Here is a 21,895-nt window from a genome sequence, read left to right as displayed (position 1 = left end):
TAATTCTGCACAATTCTAATTCTCCATTATTGGCATTGGAATTGTTTTTCAGACAATGGCACTTTCATGTTATTCTCAGTTTAATCACAGCTGACGTGGCAGTTAGACCACCGCTTATAAAGGCCAAATGCAGTTTTCTGACCAGTGGTCTGACTGTGTCCACCATGTTTGCTGCAGGAAGAGCATTTCCATAAATCGTTATAGGAAGTGGTAACAGGCAATTAGGGATGTGTTGACCACTGATACTTTCCACCTGAGCACAGTGAAGGCTTCCCATGTGTCAAGGGCCTTAAATCTGAAAAAAAACAGCCTCTTTTTGCCACCAGATGTTGTCTCGCCATCATGTGATATAGAAATGTAAAAGGCTTTAAAAACCAGTTTAAAACTGAAAATGATTACTTATTACAAGTATTTTCAACCTGTCCAACTAAAGATATTGCTGAACTACACCCTGCACAATCCTCCAACAATTATAGTAGAAACTGAATAGTTCTCATCTGAGGAAAGGCAGGTTGGAAATTCCTCACTGGCAGTTTGGAGGACACAAGTTGGACAAGTAGGACACACAGGGTAGCTATGCACTAAACACAGGACAATTGGCACCTGCATGAAGTTATGAAGATAGAAGGTGTCTGTCCCCTCAAGGCCAGTATGTTTATAGCACCCACTTCTGCTTTAATCTGACTATTTTGATTAAATATTTTTATACCTGTTTCTTTGAAATTGGTAGCAAAAGTAAGAAGGCTCTGTATCAACTGTATATAAAATAGTCTGTTTAATACACTGCAAAATAATTAATGTTGACATTTCAGTGTAACGTTCATATCAAATTCATATCAAAATAAGATATTCATTGTATGCCTTATGTTGCTTGAAAGACTGGCAGTTTAAAGATGATGCAAAATTAGCACTATTGCATACATGGGGTTACGTGCTTTCTCACCCCAGTGCATATGCAGTCATTAGTAATCATCATTATCCCTGTGCATTTGCACATGCCATACCACCATCTAAAACATGTGGGAGATGGAAGCCAGACTTTTAGGGGGTTATTTATTAAAAGCCGAGTTGTATTTTTCCCTGAAAAATTTAAGTTTTTGTAGTTTCAGTAAAAACTCAACTTTTTCAGGGTTAAAAAAAAATGTGACTTTTTCAAGATTTATTATGCCCTGAAGCTGCAAAAAGCTTGAATCCAAACAAATACTCCAGCTAAAACCTGTCGAAGTCATGTAGAAGTCAATGGCAGAGGTCCCTTGAACCATTTAAAGGAGAAGGAAAGTCTTCTTGCAATCACCCCCAAGTGATTGTATTTACTTACCTGAAACCCCAGGCCGGTGCTCCTTTCAGCAAAAAACTGCACCTGCCCAGGGTTCTTCCAGTGAGCACCACGGAGCGATCCTCTTCTGTCTTCTTCTTTCTTCTCTCTGCTGTGCATGCACAGTAGAGCGAAAAGCTAAAAAGTCAGCTATTTCGTTCTACTGCGCATGCGTTTGCCCCGTGAAATTTGAAGAAAGAAGAAGCCTGAAGAAGATCGCTCCTTGGTGCTCACTGGAAGAACCCTGGGCTGGTGCAGTTTTCTGATGATAGGAGCACTAACATTTGGCACCCCCAAGTGCAAGACAACTTTCCTTCTCCTTTAAAGATGTTTTTATCCATCATAATTTTTGGTGATTTTTTTGTTGGTTTGTCCTCGAAAACTCGATCAATTCAAGTATTCAAGTTTTTCCCCCAATTGTATTCATTCGAGTTTTTCATAAATAGGAGAACATTGGAGTTTTGAGTTTATTCAAGGTAGAAAAAAAACCTCACAAACTCAACCTTTGATAAATAATCCCCATAATGTGCAGTTTACTAGTGATGGGCGAATTTATTCGCCAGGCGCGAATTCGCGCCGAGCGAATAAATTCGCGAAACGCCCGCGAAAATTCGCGGTAAAAATTCGCCGGCGTCAAAAATTTTTTTTTCGAAAAACAGACGCCGGCGCAAAAAACGGGCGCCGGCGCCAAAAACGGGCGCTGGCGTCGGAAAAACGGGGGCCGGCGTCGGAAAAACGGGGGCCGGCGTCAAAAACGGGCGCCGGCGTCGAAAACGAGACGCCGGCGCCGTTTCGCAAATTTTTCGGCGAAGCGAAACGGCGCAAATTCGCCCATCACTACAGTTTACGTAAAAGCTGTAAAATTTGCTTGCACCTCATTTCATAGTAAAGAACTCAATAAATAGGTGCAAAACCTATACTGTAAGATAAAAATGCTAAATAGACAAAAGCTTGTTGAGCTCCTTTGGATTACGTATAAAAATATTCCAGCTGCAAATATAAAGCAGATACTGTGCAAAAATAGTATAAATGTACAAAACAGAAAACCATGGAATCCAGTTTGTTCCTAGAAAATCTGATGCAGTTCTTCCTAGGAAGCAGCCATGCACACACCACAGGTTATACTCTTAGGTTGATTCTGTCTGTTGGGATGTTGTAAGCATCAACAAACCCTTTTATATATTTCCTGAATATAGGATGAGGAGTAATAACACCTGTAAACATCTGATCAAATGTATCATACAAACGCAGAAGTGCTTAGCATTTGGTCACACCAGTGACCCCGCTTGGCTTTGTGCCGGCACCATAACTGGTACAGCTCCCATTCTCACAAGGTTTGAAGGTGTGACTCCAGATGGGAAATTCAGTTCTCTTCTTGGAACAGGTTGTCCTACTCCATTTGTCTTTTGGAGAGTGCTTCGGTTTGTTGGGATGGGATGGTGAAAATAGTTGCCATTCTGCGGAGGTATATATGTTGGTAAAGACTGGCTTGATAAACTGGGTGTTGGAGTTGGGCTTTTGACTCCTCCTCTTTCGTTTGGGTAAATCTGCTTATGGCCAATGTTGCTTCCTGCCACAGTGATTACAGAAGCTGTTTCAGAGGGGGATTTTGATGGATATAATTTGTGATCTCGTTGTGTGTTCACCGAAGACAATGTTCCATTTTTGTAAACTATGTCAGACTCATTGCCTTTTGCCCAAGAAAGTGACTTTGGAGCCTGGGCATCTTCTCTGTAAAAATAGTAATGATATGATATAAGTACTAATATAACTTTTTTACTTTTTTACATGACAAATGCAAATGATTATATTAAACTTATAATAGTTAACTTAAATAGTTTTGTACATGAAGCTATAGCTTTACTAAAGGTTATATGGATTACTGGCCGGCATAAAAAATGCTTTGCTCATGAAAGCAGACCATGAGCTATAGATTTATCATGGCGAGCAAAATATAGTACTTATTTGTGACGCCACATTCATGCATTACAGTCATGTAAATAATTCATTACAAAGAGCTAATCATCATTAAAATAAGACTCCAAACAGCCAAAAAATCCAGAGTTTGACTAAGCCTATAGTGCAGTATAGGTGAGGGATTCCCTTTAGAAGGTTGCATAAAATGTACTAATACAGTATATGTAAATGTAAACACATATACTTGAATTTTAAATTCTAAGCATAGACACCACAACACTCTATGTCATATACATATTACTAAATGGCAACCATTGGTATGATGAAACTGTTTTGTGTGTATGTGTATATATATATATATAGTTGGACCTGCATTCATTTAGATGAGACACTGCCCCATGAAAATTAAGAAAGGCATCAGGTACACTGGACTTTGATAAGCAGTCAGTGAATAAAATAAATATTTCCCCATATACTCCAGCTGGAACCTTCCATTCCCAAACTAAATGATAATAACCACTAATGTTACTGCTACTACCTCTTATCTCTTATCTTCTTGAGCAGCTAGTCGATAAATTGTTTAACGTGTTTTTTTATGGCTGCTATTTGGTTGATCTTGTAATATATTTTTAGCTTCACTTCACATGATCTACTCTAACATGTTCTTATTGGCTGCTATTGGTTACTGCACCTGGGCAAACAGTGCCTTATACTACATAAAGGGGCTAGACCGGTAAATTGGCACTATAAATAACAATCCCCACTCCAGAAGGCCTCTTTTTTATATTAAATAAGTAAGCATACAATCCCAAAATGATCCTCAAATGCTATTAATAAAAATGCTATTAAAGGATAAGTAAACCTTTAAAATAAATGAATGTAAAATTGATGAGGGTGTTACCGTATATACTCGAGTATAAGCAGAGTTTTTCAGCACCCAAAATAAGCTGAAAAAGTCTACCTCGGCTTATACTCGAGTCAGTTAAAAATTACCTTACCAATTGGTCCGTCTGGGTGCTACGATCGCTTTTGCACCAGTATGTAATTGGCAGCAGTAGGCCCACCGATTCACACATCCGTCATTCTGCGCAGGGGGCTCACCGCTTCACGTATCCATCATTCTGCTTCCGTCCATAGCTGCCTGCCAGTACTTCTCTGGTTGGAGCCGAGCTGCTGCCTGCCTAGGAGCGGACCCTGTTGTCACATGATCGACGATGGACCCTCCCATGCGCTTAAGCAATTGGCTGCAGTGTGCCTGCACATAAAATCTATGTTTGAGGCAGGACGCAGCCAATGTAACCTGTCCTCACATGTACATTCTATTAGGTGCAACTTTCAACTTCGACCAAGCGCATCGTGGTACCGTGGCTGTTCAACAGCACATCAGAACAGTTGAGCTCTCCAGTCTCCCAGGTGGCACATCATACTTTTTCACTAGCTGGCCTGCTGCAGCATCACGGAAGTTGGCACAGGTACTGACTAGCTGCTGCATTTCTTACCCTAGACTTATACTCGAGTCAATATGTTTTCCCAGTTTTTGTTAGTAAAATTAGGTCGGCTTATACGCGAGTATATACAATGTTTTAAGCACTTTTGTAATTAACATTCATTATTTATTTATTTTTTATTTCAAGATATTAAGGGATACATGTACTGTTAATATGAATGAATTGTGTTACAACAGTGTCACCTGCTGGTCAGTTTCCCACCAGTCTGAGCACCAAGTAGTCAAGGAAGTTGTCAGGAGAAAGAAAGAGGGCTGCTCTGATGTTCTACTGCTTAGGAAAGATTTGAGAAAGGTTTTTATTTTTTTTCCTAAGCAGAAGAACATCAGAGCAGTCTCTTTCTTTCTCCTGACAACTTCCTTGACTACTTGGTGGTCAGACTGGTGGGGAATTGACCAGCAGGTGGCACTGTTGTAACACAATTCATTCATATTAACAGTACCCCTTAATATCCCTTAATATCTTAGAATAAAAACAAATAATGAATGTACATTGCAAAATCTTTTAGAAGAGCACAATCATCAATTTTACATTCACTTATTTTAAAGGTTTACTTAATAAAAGTGCTATTAATAAAGCACCATGCTTAAGTTCTTGAGTATCAAGGTGTGCATGTATTACAATTAGGCATGGAGAGCCAATGGCACAAACTTGAGCCTAAGTACTAAAATTTCAGGGAAACCACAAACATATAATTATACTCACTTGATTTCATTTTCTATTTCATCTTGTAAATCTTTTTTCTTTCTTCTGAAAAAATAGAGTAATGCAACCAACAATGCTATTAAAAGGCAGATGCCAACAATGGATCCTACAACAGCTCCAACAATGACAGCTGTTTTGGAATCTGCAAAATACAAACCACATCAATGTTAGCTCTAATAAATACACTTACTCTTACAATATACACATACTCTTGTTTATCAAAAACAATAAACTAATATTTGCAGATACACATGCTGATCTTGCCATTGAGCATTTACCTGTCATATTTAAATAAATTAATATGGAAGAGAATTAGCAGGTAAATAAATAAATAAGGGTCAAAAGTGTTATGAACACTGTATGAGTCATTTACAACACACCTGTAAGTGCTGGTGCTTTAAAATGGACATAACAGAGAGAGGATATTGACGAAATGAGGTACTTGTGTCCAAACACACTACTGCACTTGATTTGGCCTTCTTGCCTCTTTTTTGTAAGGTGTACAAAAACACACAATAACACTGGAGAACACTACAGCTGCCTCCTCCACCCTGGTATATTTGGTCTACTTTCCCCCAGTAAATCAGACTCACCATCTTGAATGCAAGCTCTGGAAGTGACATACCCCTCTCCGAAAATACTAGACGCAACAAATTTGCACCACAAGGAAGTTGAAGTTGCATCCCGTTTGATGGAAGCAACTGCACATTTGTAACAATGTATCCTTTATTGCACTTTTTGTAAATGATCCCTTGTAAATCAACTGTTGACATTTACTTTGTGAAAGGAATTAGAAAGACATTAAAGGAGATGGACAGAAACAATCACTAGGGGGTGCCAAAAGTTAGGCACCCCTTAGTGATTGTATTCACTTACCTGCTCCTCTCAGCAGAAAACTGTCTGGCCCGGGGTTCTTCCAGCGAACACCACAGAGTGAGCCTCTTCCTGCTTCTTCTTTCTTCATACAGGTGTGCATTCAGAGTTGAGTGAAAAGCCGAACTTTAACAAAAAAACTGCTTTTTTCACTCTCCTGCGCATCAGCTCTGGGAGTTTGAAGAAAGAAATAGCAGAAGAATATAGCTCTATGTTGCTCGTTGATAAGAACCCTGGGACGGTACGGTTTTCTTTTTAACAGTAGCACCAGCCGGGGCATCAGGGAAGTGATTACAATCACTTGGGGCTGCCTAACTTTTGGCATCCCAAGTGATTTTGAATTTCCTTCTCGTTAGAAGTGGCACTTGTGTGCGCATGTTGGGCAGCTACAGAGTTGCAGTAGTGAACTAAGCCCCACATTGTAATCACAGTGCAGTAGTGTCCCACATAGAAAGAATACATAGAACAGAAGAGGATCGGCACACAGGCGTTCAAATTGCAGTGTTACCTGCTCGTTTATTGTGTCCCCGCACAATAAACGAACAGGTAACACTGCAATTTGAATGCCTGTGTGCCAATCCTCTTCTGTTCTATAGCATACGTGAGGCTGCCGGATCCTTTGGGATTGTGCACCGGGCTGATCTGGGGAAGGGTGTGCAATTGTTCCATCTACTTTGGTGAGACCACATAGAAAGAATACAGTCATATCATGGAGGATCTTTGTACTTACATGATGTCACTTCCAGAGTTATGTTGCACGATGAACTCCCAGCTATATTTTTAGATGTGCAGACATAGGTCCCTGATGAATCACTTGTAAGATTTATTAGGCTTAGCGTTCCTTTTGCAGCATCTGAAACAAATGAAACGGAAAACCTATTATACAAATCTGCTTATATAATAGACTGTATTTATCACAGTTCCAGTTTTTTATCCTTTTCATATTTCACAATTTATAGATAGAGCTCTGATAAGAGTTACCTTTTTATAAAGATCTACACTAACCATACAATTATAACCATGCGTCCTGTGAATTAAAAAAAATGCAAAGAATATGTCTTGGGGCAGATCTCTAGAGGATCTGTATATCTGAACAAGATTCAGGCAAATTGTAAAGAAAGTATGCACGATGATACTGCAGTTATTATATTTAATATGTTCAATAAGTATTGACTCTGATATAACATAACATCTAGAAACATATGCAAATTGTTTTTTTTAATCAACAATATAGTTATTTCCCTAAATTTCACCATAAAAGCAGGTGCCTGGAAAACTGTGTGTGTCACAACTTACAGACATTAAATAGAGTCTGCAATAGTAAATTGTGTGCAATTTTGCTCCTGTTTTTTCTTTCTCAGCGTTGGTATGAATGGCTGACAGAAACAGTATCACTATGTGATTTATTAGGTGCAAGTTAGTTGTTCGCATAGGTGCAACACAGAAAAGATTTCAAAATACTTTCTAAAGGCAGGTACTGATTCCTGGGCTCCATTGCATCCTTGTTCTCTGTACTTTGCATGTTAGCATGGGGTGGTTCACCTTTAATTTAACTTTTAAGGGGTTATTTATTAAGGTCCAAAAAAAATGATTTTTTTAACTATAAAATCCAAATTTTTAGTGGGAAAAAAACCCTCAAATTTTTCAGGATTTATTATACCCTGAGGATGAAAAAATTTAGAATACGAAAACCTGGTATCTCAAACCTGCCGAGATTGTATATAAGTCAGTGGGAGAAGTTCCAAAGATATCCTGATCTGGGTTTTGTGCAATAATCCGAAGATTTTGTGGTTTTTGGACAAAAGTAACGATTAGAATTTTTGTCCGATTTTCAATTTGTTTGAGTTTTTCTGGAAAATGTATTGATAAGATGAAATAACCCGTGCGGATTTGGTTGGAGTATATTTCAGAAAATAATTACATAAATTCTGATTTTGATAAATAACCCCCTTAGTATGTTACAGAATGGTTAATTCTAAACAGCTTTTTTTTTTATAGTTTTTGAATTGTTTGGCTTCTCCTTTTGACTCTTTCCAGCTTTCAAATGGGGGTCACTGGCCCCATCTAAAAAAAACAAATGCTCTGTAAGGCTACATATGTATTCTTTTATTACTCAACTCTCTATCAAGTCCCTTTCCTATTCATATTCCAGTCTCTTTTTCAAATCAATGCATGGTTGCTGAACCAGATGCTGAAATTACAAACTGGTGAGCTGCTGAATAAAAAGCCAATTACAAATTGTCTCAGAATATCTAAATCATACTGAAAGTTAATTTAAGGGTAAACAATACCTTTGAAGCAGGTGTAAGCAGTAAACCAGTGCTAGCTACAAACTTCAGTTTGAAAGTGTAGGTGGAAGTACCTTTGTGAACTGAACTTGTATTTTTGCACTTCTTAATATGTCTTAGAGCATAGAACTTGTATTCCAATTCCCGAAGCCAGAAAACCTGTGCCACCTAAGGAAGAGGTATATTCCTCCATTGATTCACATTACACATTCACACTATCCTTCACTTGGGTCATGGCTACTGGTGTTTATGCTCAGGGTCTGTGGTCATGGTTACCAGAAAGCAGATTTCTTGCTAGGTTCCATTCAGGACCTCTTAATATACACTTCCAGTCTGCTATTCATAATATTAGAAAGTTGCTAAAGCTTGAAACACAATAGTATCACCTTACTGCAGAGCTGTACAAATCATAAGTTATCCAAAACAAAACAAAAAAGTAAATGTTAAGGTGTGTTTTCCTGATAACTAACACATGCTCATGAGCCAGTCTGAATCATATGATTATACATTTGAGAAATGGCAAGCTACCATCTAGAAGGGCAAGTGTTTGTGCTTTAAATCCATTTGACAGCACTTCATTATAAATGCAATACCTTTATTAGAAACTTGGACACAGAGAAGCAACAGTTTGGACCTACAATAGTCCTTTATCAAGGATGGTCCATTACAATTTCATGCTGCTTTGCTATAGTTTTGTTTCAATAGTGATTAGATGAATATGGTCTTGTTCCTGATCTAGGCACATCGAAATGACATATTGCAACTTCATTTCCTATTTTTGTAATTGTGTCTTGGCAGTTTTGTCTGGAATAGCTGCTAGATTAGAAGCTCAGACATTCAAAGACTGAGACTCACATAATCCCATCTCTTATGAAGCTCCCTCAGGTCCTGACTTAGTCCCATTTTATGCATCATTTGCTGAGTTACTAAACTGTGAATGAAACACGACATTTTATATATTTGCCATAAAAAGAATTGTATTTTCTAATAGGTCCCTGTCATCACTGCAATATCCATGTCCATAGTTTGTTTGTTCTTGGTTTCACAATTAGAAATGCACTGCATTATTGCCTTTATTGTCAAATAATTGTAGGTTTACCAACTTTGAAAAATGATCATTCAATTTGGTGGGATATGCCTACCAATAAAATACAATACAAGTAAATGTAGACGGGTTTGATACATTTTGCAGATGACCTGGGAACCTTAAATCACATTGAATATTATAAGAACGGGCATCTGCAATAAACCTAGGAAGAAAAATTAAAAATTCAGATGTGAGATAGGACAGAAAATACATTTTTTCATTTGTCTTGTTAGATTTACAAAGTCTGGGTTTTCATGAATAATTTGTAAACACCTAGGAATACTTAAAGGAGTAGTTGACATTTAAATTTACTTTTAGCATGATGCAGAGAGTGATATTCTGAGACAATTTGCAATTGGTGTTACGTTTTATTTTTTATGTTTTTTTTAAAAAAATATTTAGCTTCTTGTACAGCGTCTCTCTTTTTGGAATTTCAGCAGCCATCTGGTGGCAATGTATTGAATGAGAGACTGGAGAATGAAAAGGAGAAGAAGAGGGCCTGAATATAAAGATAAGTTGCAGTAATAAAAAAAATGTAGCCTCATGGAGCATCAGATTTTTGGATGAAGGAGTCAGTGACCCCCCCCCCCATCTAAAAGCTGGAAAGAGTCAGAAGACTCTTTCAAAAAATTTGAAAACTACAAAATATAAAACATGAATACCAGTGGAAAAATAGCTAAAAATGGGACATTCTATAAAAAGTTAAATTAAAGATTAGGATAAGGGGGGGTTGGGCTAAGTTATCTCACGTGAATAGTGACATGACTGTGCCCCTCCTTTATCGATTAAGTGGCAACGTGGGACTATCAGGCTGTAACAAAAAAGATTGCAGTTTTACATCTTTCACAAATAAATGCTTGAACACAATATTCAAGCAAAGAAACTGTAAATCACACATATACTTCAGATTATATTATGTGATGCAACCACAATCCCACATAAAATGGTTTACATGCCCTTGTGGTCACAAAACATTGCCTAATATCTTCATTTACTGTTACCTAAAATAATAAATATCAACAAGTTCATTGTCCAGATGAAAAAACAACACAACAACAGATGTTACTTGATTAATACCCAGTATAAATGTATCTTACCCTGAGTAGGAGGAAAGAATATCTGGGTGGTTGGTGCTGAACGAATCCATGAGTAGCCTGGTTCTGGCTTGCCAGATAAAGACCTGCAGGTTAGGGTGACATTAGCTCCAGCATAAGGTGTTCCTTGTATTTGGCATTTGGGAATGGATGGAGGAACTGTAAAAGAAGAAATATCCTTTCATTTATCATTTAGATTCCGGAAAATGTTTAAAAATGTTGTAGCTTAATTGGAAATCACTCTGAGCTGGCTGCATAATTAGTCGTTCACTGGGTTTTATCAGATGAGATAAACCCTCCACTTAAAATCATAAAGTAAAACTCTAGTTTTCTTTGCGTCCTACAGGCAGCACCTCTATGGGTAATAGGATTCCCAACCCCAAACCTGATAGGACAGAAACAAGCTTGATTAAATAATTTTGCATAAAAAGACCCCCCCTATAGCGCCCCCTCATGTTTTTTTTCTGTCCTCAAACAGATAGAGAGAAGATGGAGGACTTACTAGTCTGAAGATCCGGGTCTCAGGACTCGAAGACCGTAGGGGTTGACCACGTCAGCGTAGGTCACTCCGGGGGTATGGAGAACCCGTCTCCTGTGACACTAGAAGAGCCCCTTAGGTATGCAGCTGTAACAGGCACCACAAACGAGGTTTTGGTGGTAGCCTGTACTCAGATCCGTCTGCTGCGTGGGGAGGCGCAGTCTGATGACGTCACTCCGCTTTGGAACGCAGATGCGTTCCAGCAGAGTGTGGGAGACGGATTGGCAGATAAGAAAGGGGAAAAAAACTGTGAGTAATGCTGTTTTTATACCTTATTAAGGGGCGTTTTTGTTGCTAACAGCTGCATATTTATGGACACAAGAGAGTTGTGTTCTTTGCCTGCATTCAATAGTCCCTGCTGCTGTGCTGCCAGGCTGTTGAAAGTGTCTGAGGCTGCTAAGGTACATATCTGTAACCCTTGCCAGCGTTTTTTTTTTTTTTTAATCATGGATGATGTGATTAATGTCAGTTTATTTTCTTTTGTCTCCCTAGATGTCTGATAATATCAGAGTGGGCAAAAGAAAAAGGAAATCTAGACACAATATGTGTGTAAATTGTGATCAGCCTTTGCCGGAAGATTTTCTTCACGACACTTGCTCCTTGTGCACTGAATCACTCAGCAATACAAATAAGGAGGAAGAATTTATGGGATGGTTTAAAAACATGCTGTCTAAAACTTTTGAGGAGATGAAGTCTGCAATTAACCCTTCCTTAGCTAATACTTCAAGCAGGGTGGAAAACGTTGACTCAGATGACTGTATATCTACCTCTTCTGCTTCTTCCTCTCAAAATAAATCTAAAGAAGAGTGTTTTCTTTTTCCTGTGGAAAAAGTGTCAAAACTGATAAAGGAAATTAAGAGAATTATTGGTGAAGGGAAGAATTCTTCTGATCAAAAAGACAAGCAGGAAATGCTTTATTTTTCAGAGAAAAAAGTTATGGAATTCCCTCTACACCCTTTTATAAAACAGTTGATAGAAAAGGAGTGGCAAGATCCGGGGAAAAAGCCGGAGATTTCTAAACGCTTTAAATTGATGTTTCCAATAGACAAAAAAGAGTCTCAAGTCTGGGAAGATCCGCCAAAAGTGGACGTATCGATAGCCAGACTTTCGAAGAGAACCACAATTCCAGTAGAAGAGACTGGATTAAAAGATAATATGGATCGAAGAGCGGAGTGTGCTTTCAGGAGATCTTATATTGCAGGTTCAAATATTTGTAAACCAGCACTGTCTGCCGTGTCTGTTTCTAGATCTCTTAAGTACTGGTGTAGTTCTTTAGAAGAAGAAATAGATGCTGGTACATCCAGGGACGCTTTTTTGGACATGATGTATCCGATTAAGCTGGCCACGGATTTCTTATGTGATGTGGCAATTGACACTTTGAAATTGGGAGCAAGAACCATGGCTCTCTCGACAGCGGGTAGAAGAGCCTTATGGTTGAAGGCCTGGTCGGCAGATTTGACATCAAAAAATTCGTTAATTTCCATGCCTTTTGAACCCGGTCGGCTTTTTGGTTCATCTTTAGATAAATTAATGGAAAGCCTAGAGTCAGGGAAAGGGAAAACTTTACCACAAAATAGCCAAAAGAATCAGAGAAAACCATTTTTTCGTCCCTATTCAAGAAATTCTCCATCAAAATCCTTTTCTTACAACAGAGGATTCAGAAACCGAAACAGAAGAGGGGACTTCAACAGCAGAGGAGGTTCTGCCAGAAACAGAAATCAGTCTAGAGAGTGGGGACCGAAGAAGGATTTCTCTCAGTCCAAACCAAAAGAGTTATGACGCCAGAAGTTTAGGGAGAGTAGGAGGAAGACTCACCTATTTCTCCCATGTTTGGTTAAAAACAACAACAGATTCCTGGGTTCTCAGCATTGTGCAAAGAGGATATTACATAACTTTCCATACCCCTCCTATATCAAGGTTTTGTCAAAACTTCAAGAAAAGAGATGTGACAAAACAGGAAATTCTAGAAGACGCCATAAACGAATTCATCGGAAAAGACGTGTTGGAACCAGTTCCCATTCACGAGCGGAGAAAGGGAGTGTATTCCAGAATTTTCTTGGTTCCCAAAGCAGATGGTCGGTTACGTCTAGTGGTCGATCTAAAATACCTAAATCAGTTTATCAAAAAAGAGAGATTCAGGATGGAGACGATACGTTCAGCAATGAACATCGTTCAAGAAGGAGATGTTATGATCACAATAGATTTAAAAGATGCTTATTTGCATATACCGATTCATCCAGCAAGCAGAAAATTTCTCAGGATAGCTGTTGTTCTGAACGATCAAATCATTCACCTTCAGTTCAAAGCACTGCCTTTCGGAGTTTCCACAGCACCGAGGGTGTTTACGAAAGTAATAGTCATCCTAGCGGCTTTTCTCAGACAACAGACGGTGTTTGTAGTTCCGTATTTGGACGACTGGTTAATAAAGGCAACGTCTGTTTCCCAAATGACTCATCATGTGGATCTGACTCTTTCGGTGCTGCAAAGTCATGGTTGGCTTTTAAACAAACAAAAATCGAATTTGCAACCATCTACCTCCGTGAGGTTCTTAGGTCTGGTGATAGACTCAAGTTTAATGAAAGTATTTCTACCTCAAGACAAGAGATCAATTCTCAGGTCAGCGGTAAAAAAACTCGGACAGAGCCAGTTTATGTCTATTCGTCTAGCTATGAGAGTGCTAGGTCTCATGACAGCAGCAATAGAAGCGGTTCCCTGGGCCAAGTTTCATATGAGACCACTTCAGGAAGAAATTCTTCGACAATGGAACAGACAAGTAGTCTCTCTGGACAGGAAATTCCGAGTGACTATCAAACTGAGGAAAGAGGTCAGCTGGTGGTTGAAACCAGGAGTCCTATCAGTGGGAAACTCCTTTCGTCCTCCCCAATTTGTGATGTTAACTACAGATGCATCAGCCCAGGGGTGGGGAGGTCATTTATCGGAACGAGTGGTTCAAGGCAAGTGGTCAGCCTGGGAAAAGATACAATCATCGAACTTCCGAGAGCTCAGAGCAGTTCGTCTGACTCTGTTAAGATTTGCTCAGTCGATAAAGAATCGAGAAGTCCTCATACAATCGGACAATATAGTGACTGTCTCCTACTTGAATCGCCAAGGGGGTACCAGGTCCGGTCTTCTAATGAAAGAGTGTCAGAGGATAATGCACTGGGCGGAGGAGAACTTATCTCTCCTAAAAGCAGTTCATATCAAAGGAGTAAACAACTCCTTAGCAGATTCTCTCAGCCGCAAGACATTGGATCAAGGAGAATGGGAGCTTCATCCTCAGATTTTCGAAACTCTGCTGAAGAAGTGGGGAGTCCCACAAGTAGACTTGATGGCCTCAAGGAAAAACAGGAAACTTCCAATATTCGGGTCTCTGAGGAAGTCAGACAATCCGACCTTTTTGGATGCGATGTCGATTCCGTGGTCCTTCAATCTGGCTTACATTTTTCCGCCAATCCCTATGATCCAGAGAGTACTGAGAAAAATCAGGCAGGATCAAGCATCTGTAATTATGATTGCTCCATTTTGGCCCAGGAGGACATGGTTTTCCGATCTGATGGATTTGTCAAAGGGGATATTTTGGAAAATTCCGATCAGGGAAGACATGCTAATTCAAGGGAGAATGAAACATCCAAATCCCGACAGACTGAATCTCACAGCATGGAACTTGACAAGGAGAGTCTATTAGATCAAGGTCTTTCAGAGGAAGTAATTAAGACCTTGCTATGTTCAAGAAAATCGTCAACTTCAAAAATATATTCCAGGGTTTGGAAAGTTTTTCAGAGATGGTGTTTAGGGAAGAAAATAGATGTGAATACCGTACAGATTTCTTCCATTCTTCAGTTTCTACAAGATGGTTTTTCGAAAGGCTTGAAACCAAATACCATTAAGGTACAGATTTCAGCACTGTCAGCAATGCTACACAAAAACATAGCTGCTCAGCCGTTAATTAAGAGGTTTGTAAAAGCCATCTTCAGATTGAGGCCGAAGATATCGGTGCTATTACCTCCTTGGGACCTGAATTTAGTTCTATCAGTTCTGTGTGAACATCCCTTTGAACCAGTGGATTCCATTCCTTTAAGATATCTATCTTGGAAAACTGCATTTTTGATTGCAATCACGTCAGCAAGAAGAGTGGGAGAAATCCAGGCTTTGGGAGCAATGCCTCCTTACATCATGTTTTTTCCGGAGAAAGTAGTTTTGAGAACATTACCCTTTTTCATGCCAAAGGTTCCATCCTCTAGGAATATTAATTCTCAAATTGTTTTGCCAGCCTTTATACACTCTTCAGAGAGTGATGAAGATCAGAATCTACAGAACTTGGATGTCCATAGATGCCTTTCAGCTTACATTGACAGGTCGAAGGTTTTTAGAAATTCGGAACATCTTTTTGTTTTGTTTGCAGGAAAAAAGAAAGGTCTAAAAGCCTCAAAACCAACAATTGCTTCTTGGATAAAGAAAATGATTGTATTTGCCTATGAGAAAAAGGAAAAGGTTCCTCCGGAACAATTGAAAGCACATTCGACAAGAGCGATGTCTACTTCATGGGCAGAGAGAGCTTCTGTGAACATTGAAGATATTTGCCGAGCAGCGACATGGTCGAGCATACATACCTTCGCGAGGTTCTATAAGTTAGACTTAGCAGCCTCTCAGGACGCAGCCTTCGGCAGTAGGATACTAAAGATGGCACTCCAGATTCAAGATCCCACCCAAGAAGTTTAGCTTGCTAAATCCCATAGAGGTGCTGCCTGTAGGACGCAAAGAAAACTGAAAATTTGTCTTACCTGAAATTTTCTTTTTCTTTAGTCCGAAAGGCAGCACAGATATCCCGCCCTAATAAAAAAATTTTTGAGCATCATTTGGTGTCTATTTATTGTGTGAGCTTGAAAATCAACATGAGGGGGCGCTATAGGGGGGGTCTTTTTATGCAAAATTATTTAATCAAGCTTGTTTCTGTCCTATCAGGTTTGGGGTTGGGAATCCTATTACCCATAGAGGTGCTGCCTTTCGGACTAAAGAAAAAGAAAATTTCAGGTAAGACAAATTTTCAGTTTTTCTTTTATAGTTGGAGTACAAAAGAACTGCCATTGTTATCTGTGTTCAGGTGTATACCACCAGCGTACACTAATACAGATTTGACATTCTTTGCACATTCAGGGAGAGCTTTGATATACCACACTGTATGCACATGGTAAACATGTTTGTAAATAACAGCAATGGTGCGTTACTATTGGCTTCAGCTACTTTGATCATTGTATAGTTTTTTTTAATACAAGTAATTTACTATATAAAATCAGTAAAATTTGTTGATGTGTTGAACTAGAATAAGCCCTATTCATTGAATTTTAAAATGTAAAACGACAATCAAGTTATCTTTTTATTCTTAAAATATTATGTTACTAAGCTTGAATATAAATCTTAGTACTTAAGAGTGTAGCAGCCACCATTTAATAACCTTTTTGGATGAGTGCTCAAGCAGCTTAAACCTTGCCAGGGGTAAGAAGTCATAGAAGAAAGAATATGCTGCGGTATGTCCTTTTGCAAAGTCAAAAAGATGTTTTATTGAAGACACAGACCAGGCAAAGTTTGGGGCCCTTCTCTTACCCTTTATCAAGCTTGGATATATATACATCACCTAGTCAGCATCTCACCACTCAATAAGCATAGTTATATAGATGGTAATTACGAAAAGTCTGAGATTCAGAAATACCTGTCAAAACTGTCACCACAGACGCTATTGTGTAATTTGTCCTAATTGGATTAAGTACTTACTTGGATTTCCCAATCATTAATAAATAATTACATTTGACAAGATGAGAAATTCACATGACAAATTCAGTGTTAAATAAGATTTAGTGGTGACATTATTACCAACAGTATAATACTTGAAACATCATCCCTTTATAGGCACAAATGGTCTTACGAAAGGTCTAATCGGTGAATTATGACAGATAAATAAATGTGTATAAAAAACCTGTGAATAAGAGTTTTTTAATTGCCCCTTAAGACTGAGATGTTGATGTCTGGTGATGAATATGAGAACATTTCCAATTTATCACTGACAGGATAGGTTACTAGCTGCTTACCTACGAAAAGAGTCTCCTTATAAGACACTAGTAATAAGCCTTGAAAGAGCAGGGCTAAGAGATTTCAGTGTTCTATGCCACTCAAGCCCAACTTTGCCCACCCCAACAATGCCACCACCATCCCCACTCTTTTGCCATTAACCCCTCCTCCCATTCACCACCATCTGGACCCTCCCTGCCAGCCCCCTATCCCCATCACTATGTGGGGATAGAGGGCTCGGACAGTGCAATTATTTTTTCCTGAAATCAAACTACCCCACTCCTTGCTGAGTTAAAGGCACCTGCCTACCCCTAGTTCTGGCCCTGAGCCTTGGGGCAAAACCCTTTTAAAAGGCTCAGATATACTATAATTTACAAACAGTTCTCTGTCTGTTGTATGGTTATAGAAAAAACAAATGATCATTTCTAAAATGTAATCTTTATACTTGCTGAATAAGTAGAGCACAGTATATGCACTATATTGAATTCAAATAAGGTATGTAATACCTCTTTATGGCGCATCAATACTCCTCCTCATTTTCAACAGCCAGGCAGAGCTTTATGTGAATTATTGTCACAAAATCATAACTGATTAAACTGGTATTTTGCCCATACATAAAGGATGATTAGGCTGGTCCAGGGACAAGCAGTTTTCATATTCTGAACTGAAGGTGCCGTTATGTGTGCATTTATTTTGTGTGATCTATATTCTTCTATAAAACTATATTTTATTTTTGTACCTGTCCAGCAGGTAATCATTTCTAAATGTCCTACTTCTAAGAGGCCTTGAAATGGATTTGAACATTCTCTCTCATTGCTGTCATGTGATAGGAGGTTTCTCTGCCAGATATCCTGCCTGCTCCAACCAATGCCACTCATAGGCGTATTCCCATGGTGAATCTAAAGAAGGAACAGCTTGGTCTTTATCATTAACCTGCACCCTCAGGCCCATCCTGCTTGTCCTAATCACCCCCCCCCCAGTAAATCCCTTGATTCTGTTGTAATTCCCCTTTCACTTATGGAGCCTGCACCTGTTCCTGATGGATGTAAGGATTTAGCAAATAGTGACAGAAATGCCTCACATGGGGCCTATAGCACTTCCGATGGCAGGGTTTCCCCTGTATGTAGTTAGCAAAGCTACAGCTGAGCAGTCTGAACAGGCCACTTGGATCAACCTGTCCTAAATTTGGTGAAATACTGGAAAGCTCAGATTGATTAAAAACACTGATCTGTCACCTAGTCTTTTGCTGAGATGCTTGCATTTTGTTCTGTAGCTCTACTGTCTGGATGGTAATGAGTTTTGCAGCAGCAAAACATACACTGCACCACTCACAGCTATAGGTCATGATATTGAGTGGTATTGCTAAAACCAGATGTTAAACTCCATCCATTTCTTTTCAAGCTAAATAAAACGACATTTGGTTCTTCACAGCCTTCAGAACACCTGAACATTTGTGTAGGATGGTAGTACCAATATATGTCCACCAGATGGCAAGAGAAACTAAAGGGCAGTGTTACATAGTTACATAGTTACATAGTTAAATTGGGTTGAAAAAAGACAAAGTCCATCAAGTTCAACCCCTCCAAATGAAAACCCAGCATCCATACACACACCCCTCCCTACTTTTAATTAAAATTCTATATACCCATACCTATATTAACTATAGAGTTTAGTATCACAATAGCCTTTAATATTATGTCTGTCCAAAAAATCATCCAAGCCATTCTTAAAGGCATTAACTGAATCAGCCATCACAACATCACCCGGCAGTGCATTCCACAACCTCACTGTCCTGACTGTGAAGAACCCTCTACGTTGCTTCAAATGAAAGTTCTTTTCTTCTAGTCTAAAGGGGTGGCCTCTGGTACGGTGATCCACTTTATGGGTAAAAAGGTCCCCTGCCATTTGTCTATAATGTCCTCTAATGTACTTGTAAAGTGTAATCATGTCTCCTCGCAAGCGCCTTTTTTCCAGAGAAAACAACCCCAACCTTGACAGTCTACCCTCATAATTTAAGTCTTCCGTCCCTCTAACCAATTTAGTTGCACGTCTCTGCACTCTCTCCAGCTCATTTATATCCCTCTTAAGGACTGGAGTCCAAAACTGAACTGCATACTCCAGATGAGGCCTTACCAGGGACCTATAAAGAGGCATAATTATGTTTCATCCCTTGAGTTAATGCCCTTTTTTATGCAAGACAGAACTTTATTTGCTTTAGTAGCCACAGAATGACACTGCCCAGAATTAGACAACGTGTTATCTACAAAGACCCCTAGATCCTTTTCATTTAAGGAAACTCCCAACACATTGCCATTTAGTGTATAACTTGCATTTATATTATTTTTGCCAAAGTGCATAACCTTGCATTTATCAACATTGAACCTCATTTTCCAGTTTGCTGCCCAGTTTTCCAGTTTAGACAGATCACTTTGCAAAGTGGCAGCATCCTGCATGGAACCTATAGTTCTGCACAATTTAGTATCATCTGCAAAAATAGAAACAGTACTTTCAATGCCCACCTCCAGGTCATTAATAAACAAGTTGAAAAGCAAGGGACCTAGTACAGAGCCCTGCGGTACTCCACTAACAACACTGGTCCAATTAGAAAATGTTCCATTTACCACCACTCTTTGTAGTCTATCTTTTAGCCAGTTCGCTATCCAGGTACAAATACTATGTTCCAGGCCAACATTCCTTAATTTAACCAGTTCTTCTAACACTAATGGCTTATGTCAGGCCTTAAGTGACATAAAATAAATATGTTCTCTGTTTGGCACCCCTTTTTACAATGTTCTTCTGGTGTAATTATTTTTACACAGCAATAAATAGGCCCCTAAGAGTTCAGGTTTAGACCTCAATGTGCCCTCTTATCACAGAAAACTACTAGCTTTAAACACTGTGCTATAATTCAAACAACATTTTTACATTTATTTTCTCATATTTATATATGGGACAATATGGCATATCATATATTAATGCAGTATCAACAAAAAAATCTTGCATAATTGATTGTACAGGTATGGGATTCGTCATCCGGAAGCCTGTCCTTCATAGACTCCTTTTATCAAAATAATCCAAATTTAAAAAAAAATAATACCTTTTCTCTGTAATAATAAAACAGTTCCTTGTACTTGATCCCAACTAAGATATAATTAATCCTTATTAGGAGAAAAACCAGCCTATTGGGTTTAATTCATGTTCACATTATTTTCTAGTACACTTAAAGGAATTGTTCAGTGTAAAAAATAAAAACTGGGTAAATAGATAGACTGTGCAAAATAAAAAATGTTTCTAATATAGTTAGTTAGTCAAACATGTAATGTATAAAGGCTGGAGTGACTGGAAGCCTGACATAATAGCCAGAACTCTACTTCCTGATTTGCAGCTCACTTGGTTTCCACTGATTGGTTACCAGGCAGTAACCAATCAGAGACTTGAGGGAGGGGCACATGGGTCATAACTGTTTGCTTTTGAATCTGAGCTGAATGCTGAGGATCAATTGCAAACTCACTGAACAGTTATGTCCCATGTGGCCCCCCTTCAAGTCACTGACTAACTCAGAGTTAGAGAGTAGAAAAGCAGGAAGTTGTGTTCTGTTATGTCAGACATCCAGTCACTCCAGCCTTTATACATTATATTTTTGGCTTACTATATTAGAAACATTTTTTATTTTGCACAGCCTGTTTGCCCAGTTTTTATTTTTACACTGAATTGTTCCTTCAAGGTATAAAGATCCAAATTACACAATGATCCATTATCTGCAAAACCCCAGGTTCCCGAGCATTCTGGATAACAGGTCCCATACTGTACTGTGCAACACTTTAACTTTTCAAGTTTCTTTTTTGATTACTAAAGCAAGGGCTGGAGCCATTGCTTTCTGTCCATAATTGTATTAGAAAAATTGGCATACTGATGACAGACAATTGGTATCATTAACATGTTAATCTATGTGGTTCCTTATTCAATTTATGGAGAAATACTTATTTTAAATGGCAATGGCTTCATTGTTGAGCCTCTTATATTATTTACACATACCTATAACAGTAACATTTATTTCTCCGCTGTTTCCCCCTCCAACGCTGGTGTCATCAGGCACATTGACTAAACATTTATAGACACCAGAATCTATTTCCTGAGTATTGTTAATTATAATGGAGATATTTTTTGAAGGCATGGGTTCAGCAAATCGCACACGATTCTTGAATTGTGTATCATCAACACTGGTGACTTGCAAATATTTTAATATCTAATAAAAAAAAACACATGAATATGTTTAGTAAAATCAAGACATTTCATTCATGGTATGACAGAAATGGTACTTGAGAATAAGTCACTGAAAGAACATAAAACTGACACAAGGTGGTGCTGTCCGTCTTTTTTTATTCGTCCTTGAATTCAACTAAGTACAATATGTGCAGACATCAGTGTTACATGTTAGTGGTGGAATTTTACTGTCCCAAATTACATTTCCACTGCAATAAATGAAATGACAAGGAAAGCAGAATGGGGG

At 38.7% G+C, this 21,895-nt stretch overlaps 1 protein-coding gene across 1 annotated transcript in view; it reads right to left on the bottom strand.

The window, feature by feature from the left end:
* Positions 1 to 2,085: 2,085 nt before the first annotated feature.
* The window catches only part of esam.L (endothelial cell adhesion molecule L homeolog), a 70,907-nt gene continuing 51,097 nt past the window's right edge, over positions 2,086 to 21,895 (bottom strand). Inside the window, exons 3-7 of the mRNA XM_018225732.2 lie at positions 21,421 to 21,631; positions 10,788 to 10,943; positions 7,046 to 7,168; positions 5,443 to 5,584; positions 2,086 to 3,046 (exon numbers count right to left, since the gene is read on the bottom strand). Of these exons, the coding sequence (XP_018081221.1) occupies positions 2,584 to 3,046; positions 5,443 to 5,584; positions 7,046 to 7,168; positions 10,788 to 10,943; positions 21,421 to 21,631 (1,095 nt within the window). The 3' untranslated portion in view covers positions 2,086 to 2,583. The remainder of the gene's footprint in view (positions 3,047 to 5,442; positions 5,585 to 7,045; positions 7,169 to 10,787; positions 10,944 to 21,420; positions 21,632 to 21,895) is intronic.

This window comes from Xenopus laevis, chromosome 7L (genome assembly GCF_017654675.1).
Source record: "Xenopus laevis strain J_2021 chromosome 7L, Xenopus_laevis_v10.1, whole genome shotgun sequence".
Classification (NCBI taxonomy): Eukaryota; Metazoa; Chordata; class Amphibia; order Anura; family Pipidae; genus Xenopus; species Xenopus laevis.
This window is presented reverse-complemented; position numbering and strand designations above follow the sequence as displayed.